The following is a 24,099-nucleotide window of genomic DNA, read 5'->3' on the forward strand; positions in this document are numbered from 1 at the left end:
TAGTTTCATTTGTGGGCATGCACAAGAGTACAACTTTCATTAGGACACTCTCAGTCTGGCTCAGTACAACCCTTACCCATAAAAAAAAGTCTGCACAGGTCAAACATCCCACCTCTGAATCATGCCTCTGTCACAGCTGGGATCTGAACCTTGGTCTCCTGCATGGAAAATGAACATCTTAGCCATTAGGCATAGAGGAAATTTCCACTGATTTTGAAACCACATGCAGGGATACCTCATCACCATCACGAGAGGGTGGGTCTGACTCAACTCTGCTTCACCTCCCCCTTATAGAGGTTTATAAAGGTTTATAAAATCAGGTAACTTTCCTGAAAATTCCAGGTTTTCCAGCAATCCAGTTTGGATAATTGTGGAAGATCCTGCTTATACCCTCCTGATTTCAGGAATTTTCCTACCAGGTTTTCTGGAAAACCAGGGAATTATGTGAAAGTTAGCAGATTTTTGCAACCCTACCCTTACCTCACTCAAATCTCAATCATACAAGCCTCTCTATAGTTACTTTATTAAATAATACGTTATTTTCATTTCATGGATCATTGTTTATCAACACAGCTAAACAATGATCCAGGATCATCGCTGCTAAATTATTATCCAGGGTCAACACAGCTAAATTACAATCCACTATCAATGTAGACACATCTTATATGCTAACTGCTTGTTTCAGAAATGTTGCATTGAATTTAAAATTCAAATCAGGCCTCTGATAAGACCTTCCTAAGATGTGAACTGAAAAGAAGAGGCGTTATGGCACTATACAACCTTGATACTGTAACAGCAACTTATTTATCTATCACCTTCTCCGAAGGGCCCATTGTTTCTATGATAAATAGTCGGGCAACAAGTAAGTGTTCAATAGTTTAATCTGTCCAAATAGCAGCCGCACAAACTTTAGTGGCACAACAAGTTCCAACTCCATCTTTCACGTGAATCCCTCCTCACGTGCAGGGGATTCTGGGAACAGTATTCTCCCAAAAAATGGCCCAACAAGATCTCTACGGCGATGCCATAATAAAAGTCACAGATTACAAACCATACATTTCTGATTACAAAACATAGGCATCTTATTGCAAAAGAAGAGCTACAGTCGCCCCCTCCTAGAAAACAAAATGTTCCTGTTTCTATTACCTCAACAGAAGCAGCTAGACTGTGCAGGAGAAATAACTGTCTACTTGGTCAAATGTAAACAACATATAACATATAACAACATTCAATGATTCAATCACGAGACATATGTGGCAGGGTCTACATACAATCACAGTCTACAAAAGGAAAACTAGCCACGTCGCTGACATCTTGCTTCCAGACAAGCTAAACACCGTCTTCGCCCACATTGAGGATAACATAATGCCACCGATGCGGCCCGCTTCCAAGGACTGTGGGATCTCCTTCTCCGTGGCCGATGTCAGTAAGACATTAGGGGAAGGGGGGAAGGGCCGGTTTTGACACCTTAATACTCGGTTGTAAATTAGACAGGAGGTGAATTTCACCCTTTTCACAAAGGCCTGGGCTACCGGCCCAGACGGCATCTCAAGCCGCGTCATCAGAGCATGTGCAGACCAGTTGGCTGGTGTGTTTACAGACATATTTAATCTCTCCCTATTCCAGTCTGCTATCCCAATATGCTTCAAGATGGCCACCACTGTTCCTGTACCCAAGAAAGCAAAGGAAACTGAACTAAATGACTATCGCCCCGTAGCACTCAGTCCTGTCATCATGAAGTGCTTTGAGAGACTAGTGTCATGACTCTCCTTGCTGAGGATCAAAGAACCATATCAGCTTGGTAAGTAGCTGACAACAGCCAGACCCTCTTACCCACAGAAGAGGGGAAGGGGGGTGGGCCGGTTTTGGCACCTTAATACTCGGTTGTAAATTAGAGAATCTCACCCTTTTCACAAAGGCCTGGGTCCAACAGAGATACCAGAAGAAGACCTTCAACACGTAAATACATGTATTACTTCTTACCCAAAAGAGTGGCAGTTTGGGGCAAGGTATTAGGGTTACTGTGAAAGTAGTTCCCAAAAGTATCCAATTGTTACTTCGCTCTCGCTCTTGAACTCTCCATCTTGTGTAACGAGTGTCATATTGTGTTAGTCCGCTAGGGATCTGTCATCGTATTAAGTTTCTAACCAATAACCTATACCGTGTGTGTGTATCCTGTGTTATCATTTAGTTTGTTCGTAAATAAATAATCAAAATCAATTTGTGTGGTATGGAACGATCAGTAAGACTCGGGTTTCTGCAGATTCAAAAAGTATGCGACGTTCAGAATGAGACTGATATGAGGTAATTCATTAATAAGTGACTGTTATCGATATACAGTTGAAGTCGGAAGTTTACATACACTTAGGTTGGAGTCATTGAAACTCGCTTTTCAACCACTCCACAAATTTCTTGTTAACAAACAAGTTTTGGCAAGGCGGTTAGGACATCTACTTTGGGCATGACACAAGTCATTTTTCCAATAGATTATTTAACTTATAATTTACTGTATCATAATTCCAGTGGGTCAGAAGTTTACATACATTAAGTTGACTGTGCCTTTAAACAGCTTGGAAAATTACCCAAAATTATGTCATGGCTTTAGAAGCTTCTGATAGGCTAATTGACATCATTTGAGTCAATTGGAGGTGCACGTGTGGATGTATTTCAAGGCCTACCGTCAAACTCAGTGCCTCTTTGCTTGACATCATGGGAAAATCAAAAGAAATCAGCCAAGACCTCCGAAAATAAATTGTAGACCTCCACAAGTCTGGTTCATCCTTGGGAGGGAAAAACAAAACCTGTGGCCGACTGCACTAGCATCGAATAATCCCCACGATATGCAACATTCAGTCAGGAACCAATACACACAGTCAGTCAGGAAAACTAGCTTTTTCAAACAGAAATTTGCATCCTGTAGCTCTAACTCCAAAGGTTTTGGGACACTGTAAAGTCCATGGAGAATAATAGCACCTCCTCCCAGCTGCCCACTGCACTGAGGCTAGCTAACACTGTCAAAACCTTGCCATGCTTTTCTCACTGCTACCCCAACCCCGGTCAATAGCTCCACACCCCCTGGAGCTACTTGCCCAAGCCTCCCCAGCTTCTCCTTCACCCAAATCCAGATTGTAGATGTTCTGAAAGAGTTGCAAAACCTGGACCCGTACAAATCAGCTGGGCTAGACAATCTGGACCCTGTTCCTAAAATTATCCGCCACCATTGTTGCAAACCCTATTACCAGTCTGTTCAACCTCTCTTTCGCATTGCCCCTAGATGCCTAAAGATTGGAATGCTGCCGCGGTCATCCCCATCTTCAAAGGGGGTGACACTCTAGACCCAAACTGTTATAGACCTATATCCATCCTGCCCTGCCTTTCTAAAGTCTTCCAGTACCAAGTTAATAAACAGATCACTGACCATTTCGAATACCCACCGTACCTTCTCCGCTGTGCAGTCCAGTTTTTGAGCTGGTCACGGGTACACCTCAGCAAAGCTCAAGGTACTAAAAGTTATAATAACCGCCATGGATAAAAGACAGTACTGTGCAGCTGTCTTCATCGACCTGGCCAAGGCATTCGACTCTGTCAATCTTATTGACAGACTCAACAGCCTTGGTTTCTCAAATGACTACCTCGCCTGGTTCACCAACTACTTCTCAGACAGAGTTCAGTCTGTCAAATCAGAGGGCCTGTCAGTCTGTATGGGTGTGCCAGAGTGTTCAATTCTCGGGCCAACTATTTTCTCTGTATATGTCAACGATGTCGCTCTTGCTGAGGGTGATTCCCTGATCCACCTCTACGCAGACAACACCATTCTGTATACATCTTGCCCTTTGGACACTGTGTTAATTAACCTCCAAACGAGCTTCAATGCCATACAACACTCTTTCCGTGGCCTCCAACTGCTCTTAAATGCAAGTAAAACCAAATGTATGCTTTTCAACCTTTCACTGCCCGCACGGCTAGCATCACCACTCTGGACGTTTCTGACTTCGAATATGTGGACAACTTCAAATACCTAGGTGTCTGGCTAGACTGTAATCTCTCCTTCCAGACTCACATTAAAAATCTCCAATCCAAAATTAAATCTAGAATCAGCTTCCTATTTCGCAACAAATACTCCTTCACTCACGCCGCCATTGTTGTTTTTATTTGCTTTTACACACCAGTATTTCTACTTGCACATCACCATCTGCTCATCTATTATTCCAGTGTTCATTTGCTAAATTGTAATTACTTCGCTACTGTGGCCCTTACCTCCTCACGCCATTTGCACACACTGTACAGATTATAGACTTACTTTTTTTTCTATTGTGTTTTTGCCTGTACGCTTGTTTATTCCATGTGTAACTCCGCGTTGTTGTTTATGTCGCACTGCTTTGCTTTATCTTGGCCAGGTCGCAGTTGTAAATGAGAACTTGTTCTCAACTAGCTTACCTGGTTAAATAAAGGTGAGAAAAAAGAATAATAAAATAAAAAATGTGGGGCTTATGTCGTGCCACTACAGGTGTGAATGGCTAGGTAGCAATTGGAAATACTGTTAAGTATACTGTCAAAAAACACATTGTTTGGACTGTGTAGAGCAAGGCTATCCAACACTGTTCCTGGAGAGCTACATGTTGTAATTTGCAACATCAACTACTTAGTTAAAGTACCTGAACTACTACCCATTAAAAAACATGTAATAATATAACTACCTGTAATTTTTACTGTAGCTTGCAAATCTTCCTTTTTTTCACAGCTGTCACAAATCCTGTTATGCCACAGCAACCTTGACTTAACTTCTATTTGCTTCCATTTAATTTAAATTGTTGTTTTTTGGCAAGTTGTTGTTATTATAATGTGTCTTTTTATCTGGATGTGGTACACTTTGTACAACTCTCGTTTGCCCATGTTTCTTTGAGAGCCTATGAATTGTAAAATGTTGTGATACTCAGCTCATCCTGTGCTATACACTTTTTTCTAACACCTCAAATTCATGTCACTTTACTTAAAGGTAAATTGCAGCAGTTTTATCGCAATATCAAATCATTTCTAGATAACAATTAAGTACCTTAATAGCCTAGTGGTTATCGGCCCAACGCTCTAGCCTAGTGGTTAGAGCATTGTGTTGCTGGATTAAATCCCCGAGCTGACAAGGTAAACATCTGTCATTCTGCCCATGAACAAGGTAGTTAAAACCCACTGTTCCTAGACTGTCATTGTAAATAAGACTTTTTTCTGAACTGACTTGCCTAGTTAAATAAAGGATAAATAACTCAAAATAAAACCTTACAGTGATTGTTTTCAATTAAAATAGTCAAAAATAAACAAAAATAGCTTCTTAGCAAAGAGAAATGTCTCAAGCAAGAATTTATCTAGGACCATCTGGGAGGGATCTGAGTGGGGAGTGGAAACCTGAAAAGGAGCTGTTATTGGCTTCCTTATTGGTCTATTAACTAATTTACCCTCTATCCCACGAAAACAGGCTGAAATTTCAGGTGGTCTTTTCAGACAGTTCTTACACTAAAATATAGCATTTTCACAATTTCACAGTACTATTCCAACCTCAATTTTACAGTATTATCTCTGTGTTGTGTGCTTATTCTCCCATTTATATATTCCAGGTCATTTTATGAATCATAAATAAATAATAGTTATATAATTTTCGTAACATTGACAAATGTGGGGCTAATGAGTCATAAACGGTTAACAACTAAACGTCATTATGAAGTGTTTCCCATAATTTCATATTCTTACACTTAACACTCAACTTCTTGCACTACACAATTGAGTTAGACCTAGAAGTTATCTGATATAATTGAGTAACTTTACTACATTTGTTAAAAGCGTTGTGTCCCCATTGGGCCACTAAAGGGGTGACGTTAAACAATATATGAAGTGATTCATGAAGTCCTCAAAATGTACTTTATTTTACAGTACTTAAATACCTTACATGTCTGGACAGGAGTTGGCATCTCTCAGTTTTGGACCGTTTCGTTCATTAACCCATTTACCAGGATCCGGTACATCGCAGGCATGAAAAACAATTGTCCATGTTTACAATGGAAAAATTCTACAACAAAAAAAGCAATCATAGTTCAAGGAATTGATTTGTGTTGGGCAGGATCAGGTTCATGGTTTGCCAACATTGTAGCCTATATAGACTAACACGTGGCCATTGTTGTGGAGAGAGAGAGTAGCGGGTCTATATCTCTCACATACAGTGCATTCAGAAAGTATTCAGACCCCTTGAATTTATTTACATTTTGTTACGTTACAGCCTTATTCTAAAATGGATTAATTCAATGTTTTTCCTCATCAATCTACACACAATAGCCAATAATGACAAAGCAAAAGCAAGTTTTTAGAAATTTATTTAGTATTAAATATCTTATTTTTAAATAAGGTTTGCTTGAAATTTTGCTCATGTGCATCCTGTTTCCATTGATCATCCTTCAGATGTTTCTGCAACTTGATTGGAGTCCACCTGTGGAAAATTCAAGTGATTGGACATGATTTGGAAAGGCACACACCTGCCTGTCTATATGAAGTCCGACAGTTGACAGTGCATGTCAGGGCGAAAACCAAGCCATTAGGTTGAAAGAATTGTCCTAGTGTGCCGAGACAGCATTGTGTCGAGGCACAGATCTGGGGAAAGGTACCAAAACATTTCTGCAGCATTGAAGGTCCCCAAAAACACAGTGGCCTCCATCATTCTTAAATGGAATAAGTTTGGAACCACCAATACTCTTCCTAGAGCTGGCTGCCTGGCATAACTGAGCAATCGGGGAGAAGGGCCTTGGTCAGGGAGGTGACCAAGAACCCGATGGTCACTCTGACAGAGCTCTAGAGTTCCCCTGAGGAGATGGGAGAAACTTCCAGAAGGACAACCATCTCTGCAGCACTCCACCAATCAAGCCTTTATGGTAGAGTGGCCAGACGGAAGCCGCTCCTCAGTAAACGACACATGACAGCCCGCTTGGAGATTGCCAAAAGGCACCTAAAGGACTCTCAGACCATGAAAAACAAAAGTATCTGATCTGATGAAACCAAGATTGAACCCATTGGCCTAAATGCCTAGCGTCACGTCTGGAGGAAACCTGGCACCATCCCTATGGTGAAGCATGGTGGTGGTAGCATCATGCTGTGGGGATGTTTTTCAGTAGCAGGGACTGGGAGACTAGTCAGGATCGAGGGAAAGAGAAAAGTACAGAGAGAAAAGCACAGAGAGATCCTTGATGAAAACCTGCTACAGAGCACTCAGGACCTCAGACGGGGGCAAAGGTTCACCTTCCAACAGGAGAACGACCCCAAGCACACAGACAAAACAACAAAGGAGTGTCTTCGGGACTAGTCTCTGAATGTCCTTGAGTGGCCCAGCCATAGCCCATAGCCATAGCCCGGACACATTATGTGTGTCTCCACACACCTAGGCCTAGGCCATTGATGAATTCAAGACAAGGTCGTTTTTATTGATCTCAGATTCTCAGTTTGTCAGTGTCAAAGTAGCCTGTCATTTAGATCATTTGAGAGGTTAAAAAGTATTTGAAAATTATGTAGAATTTGAAATGTGTTTATAAAACGTCACATTTTCCACAGTCCCTTAGGCTACAAAAATGATCCCCATGTGTGCAACTTCTCCAAGCCTTCGACTCTACTGCTTATATGCCAGTACTCAAAATCGATGGTTATGCATACAATGCAGGTCACCCCTGTCGGGCTCACTTTTTGCTCCGGCACCTCCTAATTTACAAATGAAACAATGCACAATCCTATAACCATAAAATGTTCTTCATAACACCTACGGCATAACTTTTGCTTATTTAGGGAGCCATTCATCATAACAGCATTGTATATGATACAACAACACCAGGTAATGGATATACAACAAATTATTATTGTTATTTTAGAGTAGTACAATAACGGATCAACAACAGAAACATAGAGGTCAATAGATGTATGACAGGATTGAATGCTTCTGAGCTCATCTAGCCTGTCACTCAGCATGTCAGTTGGCCAGTTTCTTCTTCGAGTTAAGGGAGACTTTGATTCAGTTATATCATGGGGACAAATACTATTTGTCAGACATAGAACAACCACACTGTACTCTGAACCAATCACAATTACACAATTACAAAAAGTGACTTAGAAATGTGATTTTCAGTTCAGTTATATCAATCAAATCACGTGATTACCTTGTAAAATAAATTTCACCCCCCAAAATATAGATATTTTGAATAATTCACTATAACCCATTTGCCCTCCTCAACAGCTTCAACGGTAGCTCCCAAACCCTTGGCACTAGGAACATTTATAATGCAAGTCTAACTACTGCACTGTGACAATTAACATGCCTTGCACAAACTCCTGTCATTGTGTAAATTTCTATTTTAGGGCATTATTATTTATGTCATAATTGCATGTAGTTACATTTTACCATCAAATTCTTACACAATACACCATTGAGTTAGACCTGGACGTTGTATTGTATCATGCAGTATTGTACAGGTAACTGACAAAATAATGGAAACACTTTCTTATACCTTTATTTCAACATGGAACACAGACTGAGATCAAGGTCTCTTTTACAGCTGGGCCCTGCGTATACATGTTTACACATACAGTTTAGGTACAATGATTAAAAAACTAAACAAGACAAACAAAACGATCACAGACAACACAAAACAAACAGATTACATTCACTAACAGCACAAGAACTTTCATTACCCAAAACCGTTACAAGCAATATAAAAATAAAAATGCTCCAATAAATATTTAAAATGGGCAAAGGGGACAAGAGTCTCAAGTTTAAGTTTAGTCTGCAGGCTATTCCATAGGCAGGGAGCGTAACAGGAAAAGGCAGCCATACCCAACTCTGTGGAAACCGCATGGGCCTCAAGTGTAATCCATGCTTGAGACCTGGTTTTAGGAATTCTAATTCTAATATTGATGAGTGATGATAAATAAGAAGGTAACTTTTTCAGAAGTGCTTTATAGACAAACACGAGAGCATGTTGTTCTCGTCTCACGGACAGCGAAGTCCAATCCACATTTTGATATAAAACACAGTGGTGAGTTCTGTAGCTAGCACCCGTAATAAACCTAAGTGTGCAATGATAAGTAGCATCCAGCGATTTAAGTGTTGATGCCATAGCATGCATGTAAATAATATCCCCATGATCTATAACAGACATAAAAGTAGCTTGCACAATTTGTCTTCTATTTGTAGAGGACAAACATGTCCTGGTTCTATAGAGACATATTCATTTTGGAAATAAGCAATTCCAACAACAATATAGTTTCAAGTAACATTATCAAATTTGTCAAATTTAGGAATAAAAACAGAATTATGAACGCCTTAACTTGAGAGTTAAAATATGTTTAGCTGTCACTTTGAACCATGGATAAAAGAAAGCATAAATTATTGGATTAATTAAGGAATTAACAAATGGCAGAAAGCTTAAGTAATTTGATGATTGGTTAGAAAAAAACTGGATAACAAAAATTGGAGTCCAACAAGATAGATAGGTGAAAACTACAATAGATAGAGTTTTTGCTGCTTTTCTCTCAGTCTTATTCACCTGTACAGTTTTAACACCAGACTGGATGGTAGCCTCTACTGAAAATACCTTTCTGGCCTGTGATCTGGCGACCACAAATATTTTCAAATAAAGTGTTATAATAATAGAGCACGGGACAACCATTGTAATTAAAAGGTCAATGATGCTACTCGAGTCATATACTTCAACAATAAAACATTCTTCAAAACACCTTCTAGGTACTTCTACATTTACAGTTATTTTTATAAAAGCAGCATTGTATATGATACAACAAAACCATATAATGGATATAGAACATGTAATTCTTGTTGTTGTTATTTTAGAGTGGTAAAATAAGGGATCACACACAGCAACATAGCGGTCAATAGATATCAATACCAAATTGCCGAGAGATAAGGATAAAATGAAATAACTGATGTAGACATAAAACACACAGAAATATTTCCCCAAAAACCAACATGATTCCATTATTGCTACGGTCCCTACTGGTATCACAATCAGTCCCACCAGGAGATCTGCCACAGCCAGAGAAAGGATCAGCAGATTGGTTGGAGTGTGGAGCTGCTTGAAGTGAAGGATAGAGATGACAACCAATATGTTCAAAAAGACTGTAACCGCTCCAATCGATAAGAAGAATATGTACAGTGTTATGTAAATCGATGTTGATAGCAAAACCTTTCTGCAAGAAGAGTTATGTTCTGGAAAACAGTTCTGAGCATCTTCGTGTTCCTCCATTTGTAATAAAGGATAAAAATACTGAGGTCCTGCTCTTGCTTAGTCCTGTGTGTGACTCTGTCAGGTCAGCCTTCTGACAAACTCTGAGCTCTGCCTCTCTATTTATCCCTGAGTGGCAAACATACACTCCCCCTCCTCAGAGTATCTCGGCACACAAAAACACCACCAAAGCATTTAGTGTTGGGAAATGCAAAACTTGTATTGGAGGTTTGAATAAGCTTCTGAAGTTTGGAATTTGTAAGTACAAATGCTGATGCTCCAGATACTCAACTAGTCTAAAGAAGGCCAGTTGTATTGCTTCTTTAATCAGAACAACAGTTTTCAGCTGTGCTAACATAATTGCAAAAGGGTTTTCTAATGATCAACTAGCCTTTTAAAATGATAAACTTGGATTAGCTAGTTCAACGTGCCATTGGAACACAGGAGAGATGGTTGCTGATAATGGGCCTCTGTACACCTATGTAGATATTTCATTAAAAATCAGCAGTTATTTTAATAGACAAAGAATGTGATTTTCTTTCAAAAACAAGGACATTTCTAAGTGCCCCCAAACTTTTGAACTGTACTGTATATTTGGGCTCTCGAGTGGTGCAGCGGTCTAAGGCACTGCGTCTCAGTGCTAGAGGCGTCACTACAGACCTTCGATTCCAGGCTGTATCACAACCGGCTGTGATTGAGAGTCACATAGGGCGGCACACATTTGGCCCAGCATCTTACTTGTTAGTTTTTAGCCTTGGTAGGCCGAATTTGTTCTTAACTGACTTGTCTTGTTAAATAAAGGTTAAATAAATAAACAGTGTTGGAAAAAGTACTCAATTGCCATACTTGGGTAAAAGTGAAGATACCTTGATAAAAATGACTCACATAAAATTGAAAGTCCCCCGGTAAAAAATAAAAATATATATTTGGTTTTAAATATACTTAAGTATCAAAAGTAAATGGAATTGCACAAATATACTGAAGTAAAAGTATAAATATTTTCAAATTCCCTGTATTTAACAAAAACCAAACTGCACAATTTTCTTATTTTTTGTTATTGATGGATAGCCAGGGGCACACACCAGCCGAAGCATTTTTGTTTAGTGAGTCCAGTTCTAGCAGCTCCTTATATTGTCGTTTGACTTCCATTATGTTTGTTCAGTAGGTGTTTTGCCACCATGTATTGGTCATTGTTGCTGCTCCTATGTGCCCCTTACTTGGCAGAGTGAAGGCCTCTCACCTCTGCATTGAACCAGGATTTATGATTGTTGGATGTGACAAAAGTGCTGGTTGGAATGCAGTTTTCCTCGCAGACACTGATGTAAGATGTTTCCCTGTCTGTGTAGTCATGTATGTTGGTATTGTCTTCTTTGAAATTGTCCTAATCGTTGGAGTCCAGGCAGTCCTCTAAAACCTCATGGCTGACATCCTTGTAGGGATTTTCACCTACACTGTATTTGCTATGCCCAGCTAAAAGACAGTATAATGAGGGCCATGAAGATTAGGCTAGTAAATATCCATGTAAAGGTGGAGAACTGTAGAATATAGTGGACTGGTACATATTTGTGTGATACTTACTGAATTTTCACAGCACAGGCTCATCACACACATCTGTTATTGTTTTTTCATCTGTCTGTTCACCCTTTAAATCCTTTAAAGTTATTGTTTCCAACAGGGGGTTCAGGGTTATTTGTCTTATTATGAAGTTATGTAGAGCAATTGTAAAATAAAAAACAACATCCTCGTATTTTCAGGCACTCGTTTCATGACTTTCACTGTAGTGTTTTCCCCCGCCGGCGGACACGGACAACTCCCGAGAGCCAGGCACTTATTTTGGTACAACTTGTGTCCATCTAAGACAAACAAACACATCTCTATTGAAAATGTTCTTGCATTTGACCTTTTAAGATGTGTAGTGGGATTGCCTCGCATTCAATGGTACAGTTCACTCTGCATTACACGGAAGTCAAGTTTATGAAACAAGCTGGTATACTACCGCTTACATCCATCGGATTGGAAGCAGCTAACTGAATCCAGCCATATGTCAAACATATGTCAGACTTTTTGTTTTGTTTAAACAGCCTATTCGTTTTTGCCAGCTCAAGAGGTTTAACTCCCCAAAGGCCTCAATGGTCCATTTATTCACTGTATGTTTGACAGGCTTGCAGGTTTTACGTTCCTGTCTGTATGAGGGAATGAGTTGGATCATCACATACTCATACTTTCCGAGAGTGGCGTGGTATGCCCCTTTAATGATGCTGTAACAATGGTCCAGATTTTCCCATTCTCTTGTGGGGCATTTTGCCCGTTTTTTTTAAAATCTGGGCAGATCGTAGTTCAGACTTTTGTGGTTGGAAACCCCTAGAATGATGAATACAGAATTCAGGTATTTCCTTTCCTCCTCTGTAACTTTGACATCCAGAAACTGTCGTGTCATCTGCGCACAGGCTTGCTGTGGTATGTACACACCAGCCAGTAAATGATGTGCTGCAAAGTAAGTTTTATAATTCTGAATTCCTCCTGTAGATAGCTGGCTATGCATCGATGGGGGCACAGCGAGCTCATGTCATGCCTATGTAGCAGACATGAGCCGTTCATGATCACGTGAGGAGGTAGCCTCGCCTGCGAACTTCAAAACCAGTGTCTGCCCTCAGTCCAAGGGGGAATTTCCTGAATTTCCTAAAGATGTTGGTTGCTCACATGGGAGACCCGGGTTCATATCCTGCCTATTACAATGGCACCCCATGTTGTGCACTCTCTCATGGCGGAGGAGGTCAAAGGGGGGGTAAATATAGCGGACATGAGTCGGTCATTATCACGTGATGAGATAGCCCTGCCTGCAAACTTCAACTAAACATCAACTACTTAGTTACCTGACCAACTACCAATCAAAAAAACATAATAATAATATAGCTCGCTGTTACCGTAGTCTGCACACATTGAGGAGTGCCAATAATGATGAAACCTTGATTTTGGTTAAATGTATTTTGTATTAAATAATTGTAAGATTTTGGTTGGTTCCATTGAAACATTAATAAAGTACAGTATTTCTCACATGTTGGTATTTTGAGTTTATCTCTATAATTATATTGTTTATATTTTTTAAAGTATTGTTTGTGCATTGCCAGTCAGGGGTGCCAGTAATTATGGAGCACACTGTATCATAAGGCTTTATACAAATGGCCTGGACTTCATAGTTTACAGGCCACATCAGGCCTGCAAGTAGGGTTGAAAAATTCCCCCAACTTTCCCCCAAAAATCTTCCAACCAGGATTTCTGTAGGACCTTGGAAATTTACCAGAATTTTGCAAGACTAACTGTAAGTGATGTGTAATTCGTATTGGAATCTAGCCAGCCTTAGGCTATCCAACAGTTGAAATGTTTTATTCACTCACAACCTGCATTTATAATGACTGCCAGGGTTAATAACAGTGAGAGGAAACTACCTAAGCCATTTAAACTAGAACAACCATTTCAGTAATGGGTGCACAAATTAAATGATTAGATTAGTTTAGAATTTTTTAAAATCTTTGTGTAACATACAATTTAATCAATCAATTACTCAATATGCATGCACCCAGACCCTTACCACAACAAACATCTATGTTGTAAGTCTAATGCCTTTAACTTGCAAAAAGTCCTGTGATTGTGCGAATCTTTCTTTTCGGGCATTATTATTTGTCATTTTTTCACATTGTTACATTTTAACATCAAATTCTTACAAAATACACCATTGATATAGACCTGGACAGTATATGTTATCAAGCAGTATTGTACATTACTACACTTGTTAAAGACATTGTGTCGCCATTGAGCCACTAGAGGGTGGCGTTAAATAGTTGTATTATCGCAGTTGTAAATGAGAACTTGTTCTCAACTAGCTTACCTGGTTAAATAAAGGTGAGAAAAAAGAATAATAAAATAAAAAATGTGGGGCTTATGTCGTGCCACTACAGGTGTGAATGGCTAGGTAGCAATTGGAAATACTGTTAAGTATACTGTCAAAAAACACATTGTTTGGACTGTGTAGAGCAAGGCTATCCAACCCTGTTCCTGGAGAGCTACATGTTGTAATTTGCAACATCAACTACTTAGTTAAAGTACCTGAACTACTACCCATTAAAAAACATGTAATAATATAACTACCTGTAATTTTTACTGTAGCTTGCAAATCTTCCTTTTTTTTCACAGCTGTCACAAATCCTGTTATGCCACAGCAACCTTGACTTAACTTCTATTTGCTTCCATTTAATTTAAATTGTTGTTTTTTGGCAAGTTGTTGTTATTATAATGTGTCTTTTTATCTGGATGTGGTACACTTTGTACAACTCTCGTTTGCCCATGTTTCTTTGAGAGCCTATGAATTGTAAAATGTTGTGATACTCAGCTCATCCTGTGCTATACACTTTTTCTAACACCTCAAATTCATGTCACTTTACTTAAAGGTAAATTGCAGCAGTTTTATCGCAATATCAAATCATTTCTAGTTAACAATTAAGTACCTTAATAGCCTAGTGGTTATCGGCCCAACGCTCTAGCCTAGTGGTTAGAGCGTTGTGTTGCTGGATTGAATCCCCGAGCTGACAAGGTAAACATCTGTCATTCTGCCCATGAACAAGGTAGTTAAAACCCACTGTTCCTAGACTGTCATTGTAAATAAGACTTTTTCTGAACTGACTTGCCTAGTTAAATAAAGGATAAATAACTCAAAATAAAACCTTACAGTGATTGTTTTCAATTAAAATAGTCAAAAATAAACAAAAATAGCTTCTTAGCAAAGAGAAATGTCTCAAGCAAGAATTTATCTAGGACCATCTGGGAGGGATCTGAGTGGGGAGTGGAAACCTGAAAAGGAGCTGTTATTGGCTTCCTTATTGGTCTATTAACTAATTTACCCTCTATCCCACGAAAACAGGCTGAAATTTCAGGTGGTCTTTTCAGACAGTTCTTACACTAAAATATAGCATTTTCACAATTTCACAGTACTATTCCAACCTCAATTTTACAGTATTATCTCTGTGTTGTGTGCTTATTCTCCCATTTATATATTCCAGGTCATTTTATGAATCATAAATAAATAATAGTTATATAATTTTCGTAACATTGACAAATGTGGGGCTAATGAGTCATAAACGGTTAACAACTAAACGTCATTATGAAGTGTTTCCCATAATTTCATATTCTTACACTTAACACTCAACTTCTTGCACTACACAATTGAGTTAGACCTAGAAGTTATCTGATATAATTGAGTAACTTTACTACATTTGTTAAAAGCGTTGTGTCCCCATTGGGCCACTAAAGGGGTGACGTTAAACAATATATGAAGTGATTCATGAAGTCCTCAAAATGTACTTTATTTTACAGTACTTAAATACCTTACATGTCTGGACAGGAGTTGGCACCTCTCAGTTTTGGACCGTTTCGTTCATTAACCCATTTACCAGGATCCGGTACATCGCAGGCATGAAAAACAATTGTCCATGTTTACAATGGAAAAATTCTACAACAAAAAAAGCAATCATAGTTCAAGGAATTGATTTGTGTTGGGCAGGATCAGGTTCATGGTTTGCCAACATTGTAGCCTATATAGACTAACACGTGGCCATTGTTGTGGAGAGAGAGAGTAGCGGGTCTATATCTCTCACATACAGTGCATTCAGAAAGTATTCAGACCCCTTGAATTTATTTACATTTTGTTACGTTACAGCCTTATTCTAAAATGGATTAATTCAATGTTTTTCCTCATCAATCTACACACAATAGCCAATAATGACAAAGCAAAAGCAAGTTTTTAGAAATTTATTTAGTATTAAATATCTTATTTTTAAATAAGGTTTGCTTGAAATTTTGCTCATGTGCATCCTGTTTCCATTGATCATCCTTCAGATGTTTCTGCAACTTGATTGGAGTCCACCTGTGGAAAATTCAAGTGATTGGACATGATTTGGAAAGGCACACACCTGCCTGTCTATATGAAGTCCGACAGTTGACAGTGCATGTCAGGGCGAAAACCAAGCCATTAGGTTGAAAGAATTGTCCTAGTGTGCCGAGACAGCATTGTGTCGAGGCACAGATCTGGGGAAAGGTACCAAAACATTTCTGCAGCATTGAAGGTCCCCAAAAACACAGTGGCCTCCATCATTCTTAAATGGAATAAGTTTGGAACCACCAATACTCTTCCTAGAGCTGGCTGCCTGGCATAACTGAGCAATCGGGGAGAAGGGCCTTGGTCAGGGAGGTGACCAAGAACCCGATGGTCACTCTGACAGAGCTCTAGAGTTCCCCTGTGGAGATGGGAGAAACTTCCAGAAGGACAACCATCTCTGCAGCACTCCACCAATCAAGCCTTTATGGTAGAGTGGCCAGACGGAAGCCGCTCCTCAGTAAACGACACATGACAGCCCACTTGGAGATTGCCAAAAGGCACCTAAAGGACTCTCAGACCATGAAAAACAAAAGTATCTGATCTGATGAAACCAAGATTGAACCCATTGGCCTAAATGCCTAGCGTCACGTCTGGAGGAAACCTGGCACCATCCCTATGGTGAAGCATGGTGGTGGTAGCATCATGCTGTGGGGATGTTTTTCAGTAGCAGGGACTGGGAGACTAGTCAGGATCGAGGGAAAGAGAAAAGTACAGAGAGATCCTTGATGAAAACCTGCTACAGAGCACTCAGGACCTCAGACGGGGGCAAAGGTTCACCTTCCAACAGGAGAACGACCCCAAGCACACAGACAAAACAACAAAGGAGTGTCTTCGGGACTAGTCTCTGAATGTCCTTGAGTGGCCCAGCCATAGCCCATAGCCATAGCCCGGACACATTATGTGTGTCTCCACACACCTAGGCCTAGGCCATTGATGAATTCAAGACAAGGTCGTTTTTATTGATCTCAGATTCTCAGTTTGTCAGTGTCAAAGTAGCCTGTCATTTAGATCATTTGAGAGGTGTTAAAAAGTATTTGAAAATTATGTAGAATTTGAAATGTGTTTATAAAACGTCACATTTTCCACAGTCCCTTAGGCTACAAAAATGATCCCCATGTGTGCAACTTCTCCAAGCCTTCGACTCTACTGCTTATATGCCAGTACTCAAAATCGATGGTTATGCATACAATGCAGGTCACCCCCCTGTCGGGCTCACTTTTTGCTCCGGCACCTCCTAATTTACAAATGAAACAATGCACAATCCTATAACCATAAAATGTTCTTCATAACACCTACGGCATAACTTTTGCTTATTTAGGGAGCCATTCATCATAACAGCATTGTATATGATACAACAACACCAGGTAATGGATATACAACAAATTATTATTGTTATTTTAGAGTAGTACAATAACGGATCAACAACAGAAACATAGAGGTCAATAGATGTATGACAGGATTGAATGTTTCTGAGCTCATCTAGCCTGTCACTCAGCATGTCAGTTGGCCAGTTTCTTCTTCGAGTTAAGGGAGACTTTGATTCAGTTATATCATGGGGACAAATACTATTTGTCAGACATAGAACAACCACACTGTACTCTGAACCAATCACAATTACACAATTACAAAAAAGTGACTTAGAAATGTGATTTTCAGTTCAGTTATATCAATCAAATCACGTGATTACCTTGTAAAATAAATTTCACCCCCCAAAATATAGATATTTTGAATAATTCACTATAACCCATTTGCCCTCCTCAACAGCTTCAACGGTAGCTCCCAAACCCTTGGCACTAGGAACATTTATAATGCAAGTCTAACTACTGCACTGTGACAATTAACATGCCTTGCACAAACTCCTGTCATTGTGTAAATTTCTATTTTAGGGCATTATTATTTATGTCATAATTGCATGTAGTTACATTTTACCATCAAATTCTTACACAATACACCATTGAGTTAGACCTGGACGTTGTATTGTATCATGCAGTATTGTACAGGTAACTGACAAAATAATGGAAACACTTTCTTATACCTTTATTTCAACATGGAACACAGACTGAGATCAAGGTCTCTTTTACAGCTGGGCCCTGCGTATACATGTTTACACATACAGTTTAGGTACAATGATTAAAAACTAAACAAGACAAACAAAACGATCACAGACAACACAAAACAAACAGATTACATTCACTAACAGCACAAGAACTTTCATTACCCAAAACCGTTACAAGCAATATAAAAATAAAAATGCTCCAATAAATATTTAAAATGGGCAAAGGGGACAAGAGTCTCAAGTTTAAGTTTAGTCTGCAGGCTATTCCATAGGCAGGGAGCGTAACAGGAAAAGGCAGCCATACCCAACTCTGTGGAAACCGCATGGGCCTCAAGTATAATCCATGCTTGAGACCTGGTTTTAGGAATTCTAATTCTAATATTGATGAGTGATGATAAATAAGAAGGTAACTTTTTCAGAAGTGCTTTATAGACAAACACGAGAGCATGTTGTTCTCGTCTCACGGACAGCGAAGTCCAACCCACATTTTGATATAAAACACAGTGGTGAGTTCTGTAGCTAGCACCCGTAATAAACCTAAGTGTGCAATGATAAGTAGCATCCAGCGATTTAAGTGTTGATGCCATAGCATGCATGTAAATAATATCCCCATGATCTATAACAGACATAAAAGTAGATTGCACAATTTGTCTTCTATTTGTAGAGGACAAACATGTCCTGGTTCTATAGAGACATATTCATTTTGGAAATAAGCAATTCCAACAACAATATAGTTTCAAATAACATTATCAAATTTGTCAAATTTAGGAATAAAAACAGAATTATGAACGCCTTAACTTGAGAGTTAAAATATGTTTAGCTGTCACTTTGAACCATGGATAAAAGAAAGCATAAATTATTGGATTAATTAAGGAATTAACAAATGGCAGAAAGCTTAAGTAATTTGATGATTGGTTAGAAAAAAACTGGATAACAAAAATTGGAGTCCAACAAGATAGATAGGTGAAAACTACAATAGATAGAGTTTTTGCTGCTTTTCTCTCAGTCTTATTCACCTGTACAGTTTTAACACCAGACTGGATGGTAGCCTCTACTGAAAATACCTTTCTGGCCTGTGATCTGGCGACCACAAATATTTTCAAATAAAGTGTTATAATAATAGAGCACGGGACAACCATTGTAATTAAAAGGTCAATGATGCTACTCGAGTCATATACTTCAACAATAAAACATTCTTCAAAACACCTTCTAGGTACTTCTACATTTACAGTTATTTTTATAAAAGCAGCATTGTATATGATACAACAAAACCATATAATGGATATAGAACATGTAATTCTTGTTGTTGTTATTTTAGAGTGGTAAAATAAGGGATCACACACAGCAACATAGCGGTCAATAGATATCAATACCAAATTGCCGAGAGATAAGGATAAAATGAAATAACTGATGTAGACATAAAACACACAGAAATATTTCCCCAAAAACCAACATGATTCCATTATTGCTACGGTCCCTACTGGTATCACAATCAGTCCCACCAGGAGATCTGCCACAGCCAGAGAAAGGATCAGCAGATTGGTTGGAGTGTGGAGCTGCTTGAAGTGAAGGATAGAGATGACAACCAATATGTTCAAAAAGACTGTAACCGCTCCAATCGATAAGAAGAATATGTACAGTGTTATGTAAATCGATGTTGATAGCAAAACCTTTCTGCAAGAAGAGTTATGTTCTGGAAAACAGTTCTGAGCATCTTCGTGTTCCTCCATTTGTAATAAAGGATAAAAAATACTGAGGTCCTGCTCTTGCTTAGTCCTGTGTGTGACTCTGTCAGGTCAGCCTTCTGACAAACTCTGAGCTCTGCCTCTCTATTTATCCCTGAGTGGCAAACATACACTCCCCCTCCTCAGAGTATCTCGGCACACAAAAACACCACCAAAGCATTTAGTGTTGGGAAATGCAAAACTTGTATTGGAGGTTTGAAAAAGCTTCTGAAGTTTGGAATTTGTAAGTACAAATGCTGATGCTCCAGATACTCAACTAGTCTAAAGAAGGCCAGTTGTATTGCTTCTTTAATCAGAACAACAGTTTTCAGCTGTGCTAACATAATTGCAAAAGGGTTTTCTAATGATCAACTAGCCTTTTAAAATTATAAACTTGGATTAGCTAGTTCAACGTGCCATTGGAACACAGGAGAGATGGTTGCTGATAATGGGCCTCTGTACACCTATGTAGATATTTCATTAAAAATCAGCAGTTATTTTAATAGACAAAGAATGTGATTTTCTTTCAAAAACAAGGACATTTCTAAGTGCCCCCAAACTTTTGAACTGTACTGTATATTTGGGCTCTCGAGTGGTGCAGCGGTCTAAGGCACTGCGTCTCAGTGCTAGAGGCGTCACTACAGACCTTCGATTCCAGGCTGTATCACAACCGGCTGTGATTGAGAGTCACATAGGGCGGCACACATTTGGCCCAGCATCTTACTTGTTAGTTTTTAGCCTTGGTAGGCCGAATTTGTTCTTAACTGACTTGTCTTGTTAAATAAAGGTTAAATAAATAAACAGTGTTGGAAAAAGTACTCAATTGCCATACTTGGGTAAAAGTGAAGATACCTTGATAAAAATGACTCACATAAAATTGAAAGTCCCCCCTACTTGAGTAAAATAAAAATATATATTTGGTTTTAAATATACTTAAGTATCAAAAGTAAATGGAATTGCACAAATATACTGAAGTAAAAGTATAAATATTTTCAAATTCCCTGTATTTAACAAAAACCAAACTGCACAATTTTCTTATTTTTTGTTATTGATGGATAGCCAGGGGCACACACCAGCCGAAGCATTTTTGTTTAGTGAGTCCAGTTCTAGCAGCTCCTTATATTGTCGTTTGACTTCCATTATGTTTGTTCAGTAGGTGTTTTGCCACCATGTATTGGTCATTGTTGCTGCTCCTATGTGCCCCTTACTTGGCAGAGTGAAGGCCTCTCACCTCTGCATTGAACCAGGATTTATGATTGTTGGATGTGACAAAAGTGCTGGTTGGAATGCAGTTTTCCTCGCAGACACTGATGTAAGATGTTTCCCTGTCTGTGTAGTCATGTATGTTGGTATTGTCTTCTTTGAAATTGTCCTAATCGTTGGAGTCCAGGCAGTCCTCTAAAACCTCATGGCTGACATCCTTGTAGGGATTTTCACCTACACTGTATTTGCTATGCCCAGCTAAAAGACAGTATAATGAGGGCCATGAAGATTAGGCTAGTAAATATCCATGTAAAGGTGGAGAACTGTAGAATATAGTGGACTGGTACATATTTGTGTGATACTTACTGAATTTTCACAGCACAGGCTCATCACACACATCTGTTATTGTTTTTTCATCTGTCTGTTCACCCTTTAAATCCTTTAAAGTTATTGTTTCCAACAGGGGTTCAGGGTTATTTGTCTTATTATGAAGTTATGTAGAGCAATTGTAAAATAAAAAACAACATCCTCGTATTTTCAGGCACTCGTTTCATGACTTTCACTGTAGTGTTTTCCCCCGCCGGCGGACACGGACAACTCCCGAGAGCCAGGCACTTATTTTGGTACAACTTGTGTCCATCTAAGACAAACAAACACATCTCTATTGAAAATGTTCTTGCATTTGACCTTTTAAGATGTGTAGTGGGATTGCCTCGCATTCAATGGTACAGTTCACTCTGCATTACACGGAAGTCAAGTTTATGAAACAAGCTGGTATACTACCGCTTACATCCATCGGATTGGAAGCAGCTAACTGAATCCAGCCATATGTCAAACATATGTCAGACTTTTTGTTTTGTTTAAACAGCCTATTCGTTTTTGCCAGCTCAAGAGGTTTAACTCCCCAAAGGCCTCAATGGTCCATTTATTCACTGTATGTTTGACAGGCTTGCAGGTTTTACGTTCCTGTCTGTATGAGGGAATGAGTTGGATCATCACATACTCATACTTTCCGAGAGTGGCGTGGTATGCCCCTTTAATGATGCTGTAACAATGGTCCAGATTTTCCCATTCTCTTGTGGGGCATTTTGCCCGTTTTTTAAAATCTGGGCAGATCGTAGTTCAGACTTTTGTGGTTGGAAACCCCTAGAATGATGAATACAGAATTCAGGTATTTCCTTTCCTCCTCTGTAACTTTGACATCCAGAAACTGTCGTGTCATCTGCGCACAGGCTTGCTGTGGTATGTACACACCAGCCAGTAAATGATGTGCTGCAAAGTAAGTTTTATAATTCTGAATTCCTCCTGTAGATAGCTGGCTATGCATCGATGGGGGCACAGCGAGCTCATGTCATGCCTATGTAGCAGACATGAGCCGTTCATGATCACGTGAGGAGGTAGCCTCGCCTGCGAACTTCAAAACCAGTGTCTGCCCTCAGTCCAAGGGGGAATTTCCTGAATTTCCTAAAGATGTTGGTTGCTCACATGGGAGACCCGGGTTCATATCCTGCCTATTACAATGGCACCCCATGTTGTGCACTCTCTCATGGCGGAGGAGGTCATAGGGGGGGTAAATATAGCGGACATGAGTCGGTCATTATCACGTGATGAGATAGCCCTGCCTGCAAACTTCAACTAAACATCAACTACTTAGTTACCTGACCAACTACCAATCAAAAACATAATAATAATAAGCTCGCTGTTACCGTAGTCTGCACACATTGAGGAGTGCCAATAATGATGAAACCTTGATTTTGGTTAAATGTATTTTGTATTAAATAATTGTAAGATTTTGGTTGGTTCCATTGAAACATTAATAAAGTACAGTATTTCTCACATGTTGGTATTTTGAGTTTATCTCTATAATTATATTGTTTATATTTTTTAAAGTATTGTTTGTGCATTGCCAGTCAGGGGTGCCAGTAATTATGGAGCACACTGTATCATAAGGCTTTATACAAATGGCCTGGACTTCATAGTTTACAGGCCACATCAGGCCTGCAAGTAGGGTTGAAAAATTCCCCCAACTTTCCCCCAAAAATCTTCCAACCAGGATTTCTGTAGGACCTTGGAAATTTACCAGAATTTTGCAAGACTAACTGTAAGTGATGTGTAATTCGTATTGGAATCTAGCCAGCCTTAGGCTATCCAACAGTTGAAATGTTTTATTCACTCACAACCTGCATTTATAATGACTGCCAGGGTTAATAACAGTGAGAGGAAACTACCTAAGCCATTTAAACTAGAACAACCATTTCAGTAATGGGTGCACAAATTAAATGATTAGATTAGTTTAGAATTTTTTAAAATCTTTGTGTAACATACAATTTAATCAATCAATTACTCAATATGCATGCACCCAGACCCTTACCACAACAAACATCTATGTTGTAAGTCTAATGCCTTTAACTTGCAAAAAGTCCTGTGATTGTGCGAATCTTTCTTTTCGGGCATTATTATTTGTCATTTTTTCACATTGTTACATTTTAACATCAAATTCTTACAAAATACACCATTGATATAGACCTGGACAGTATATGTTATCAAGCAGTATTGTACATTACTACACTTGTTAAAGACATTGTGTCGCCATTGAGCCACTAGAGGGTGGCGTTAAATAGTTGTATTATCGCAGTTGTAAATGAGAACTTGTTCTCAACTAGCTTACCTGGTTAAATAAAGGTGAGAAAAAAGAATAATAAAATAAAAAATGTGGGGCTTATGTCGTGCCACTACAGGTGTGAATGGCTAGGTAGCAATTGGAAATACTGTTAAGTATACTGTCAAAAAACACATTGTTTGGACTGTGTAGAGCAAGGCTATCCAACCCTGTTCCTGGAGAGCTACATGTTGTAATTTGCAACATCAACTACTTAGTTAAAGTACCTGAACTACTACCCATTAAAAAACATGTAATAATATAACTACCTG

General features: G+C 39.1%; 2 protein-coding genes across 2 annotated transcripts; both read right to left on the minus strand.

Annotated features, from left to right (window-relative positions):
- Positions 1-9,329: 9,329 nt before the first annotated feature.
- Positions 9,330-10,277, minus strand: LOC121847127 (trace amine-associated receptor 13c-like). Its single transcript, XM_042326355.1, has one exon. The coding sequence runs from the start codon at positions 10,275-10,277 to the stop codon at positions 9,330-9,332; it is 948 nt and encodes a 315-aa protein (XP_042182289.1).
- An 8,743-nt stretch (positions 10,278-19,020) lies between these two features.
- On the minus strand, positions 19,021-20,026 carry LOC112259331 (trace amine-associated receptor 13c-like). The gene has a single exon (XM_024434045.2). It carries the CDS (start codon positions 19,969-19,971, stop codon positions 19,024-19,026), a length of 948 nt encoding a protein of 315 aa, XP_024289813.2. The 5' UTR covers positions 19,972-20,026; the 3' UTR covers positions 19,021-19,023.
- Positions 20,027-24,099: the final 4,073 nt, after the last annotated feature.

The sequence above is a fragment of the Oncorhynchus tshawytscha genome, linkage group LG09, assembly GCF_018296145.1.
Source record: "Oncorhynchus tshawytscha isolate Ot180627B linkage group LG09, Otsh_v2.0, whole genome shotgun sequence".
In the NCBI taxonomy this organism is placed as follows: Eukaryota; Metazoa; Chordata; class Actinopteri; order Salmoniformes; family Salmonidae; genus Oncorhynchus; species Oncorhynchus tshawytscha.

Bases quoted from the DNA above. Each gene is read 5' to 3' on its own strand.
- LOC112259331 (XM_024434045.2), bottom strand. From the start codon at position 19,971: ATGGAGGAACACGAAGATGCTCAGAACTGTTTTCCAGAACATAACTCT.
- LOC121847127 (XM_042326355.1), bottom strand. From the start codon at position 10,277: ATGGAGGAACACGAAGATGCTCAGAACTGTTTTCCAGAACATAACTCT.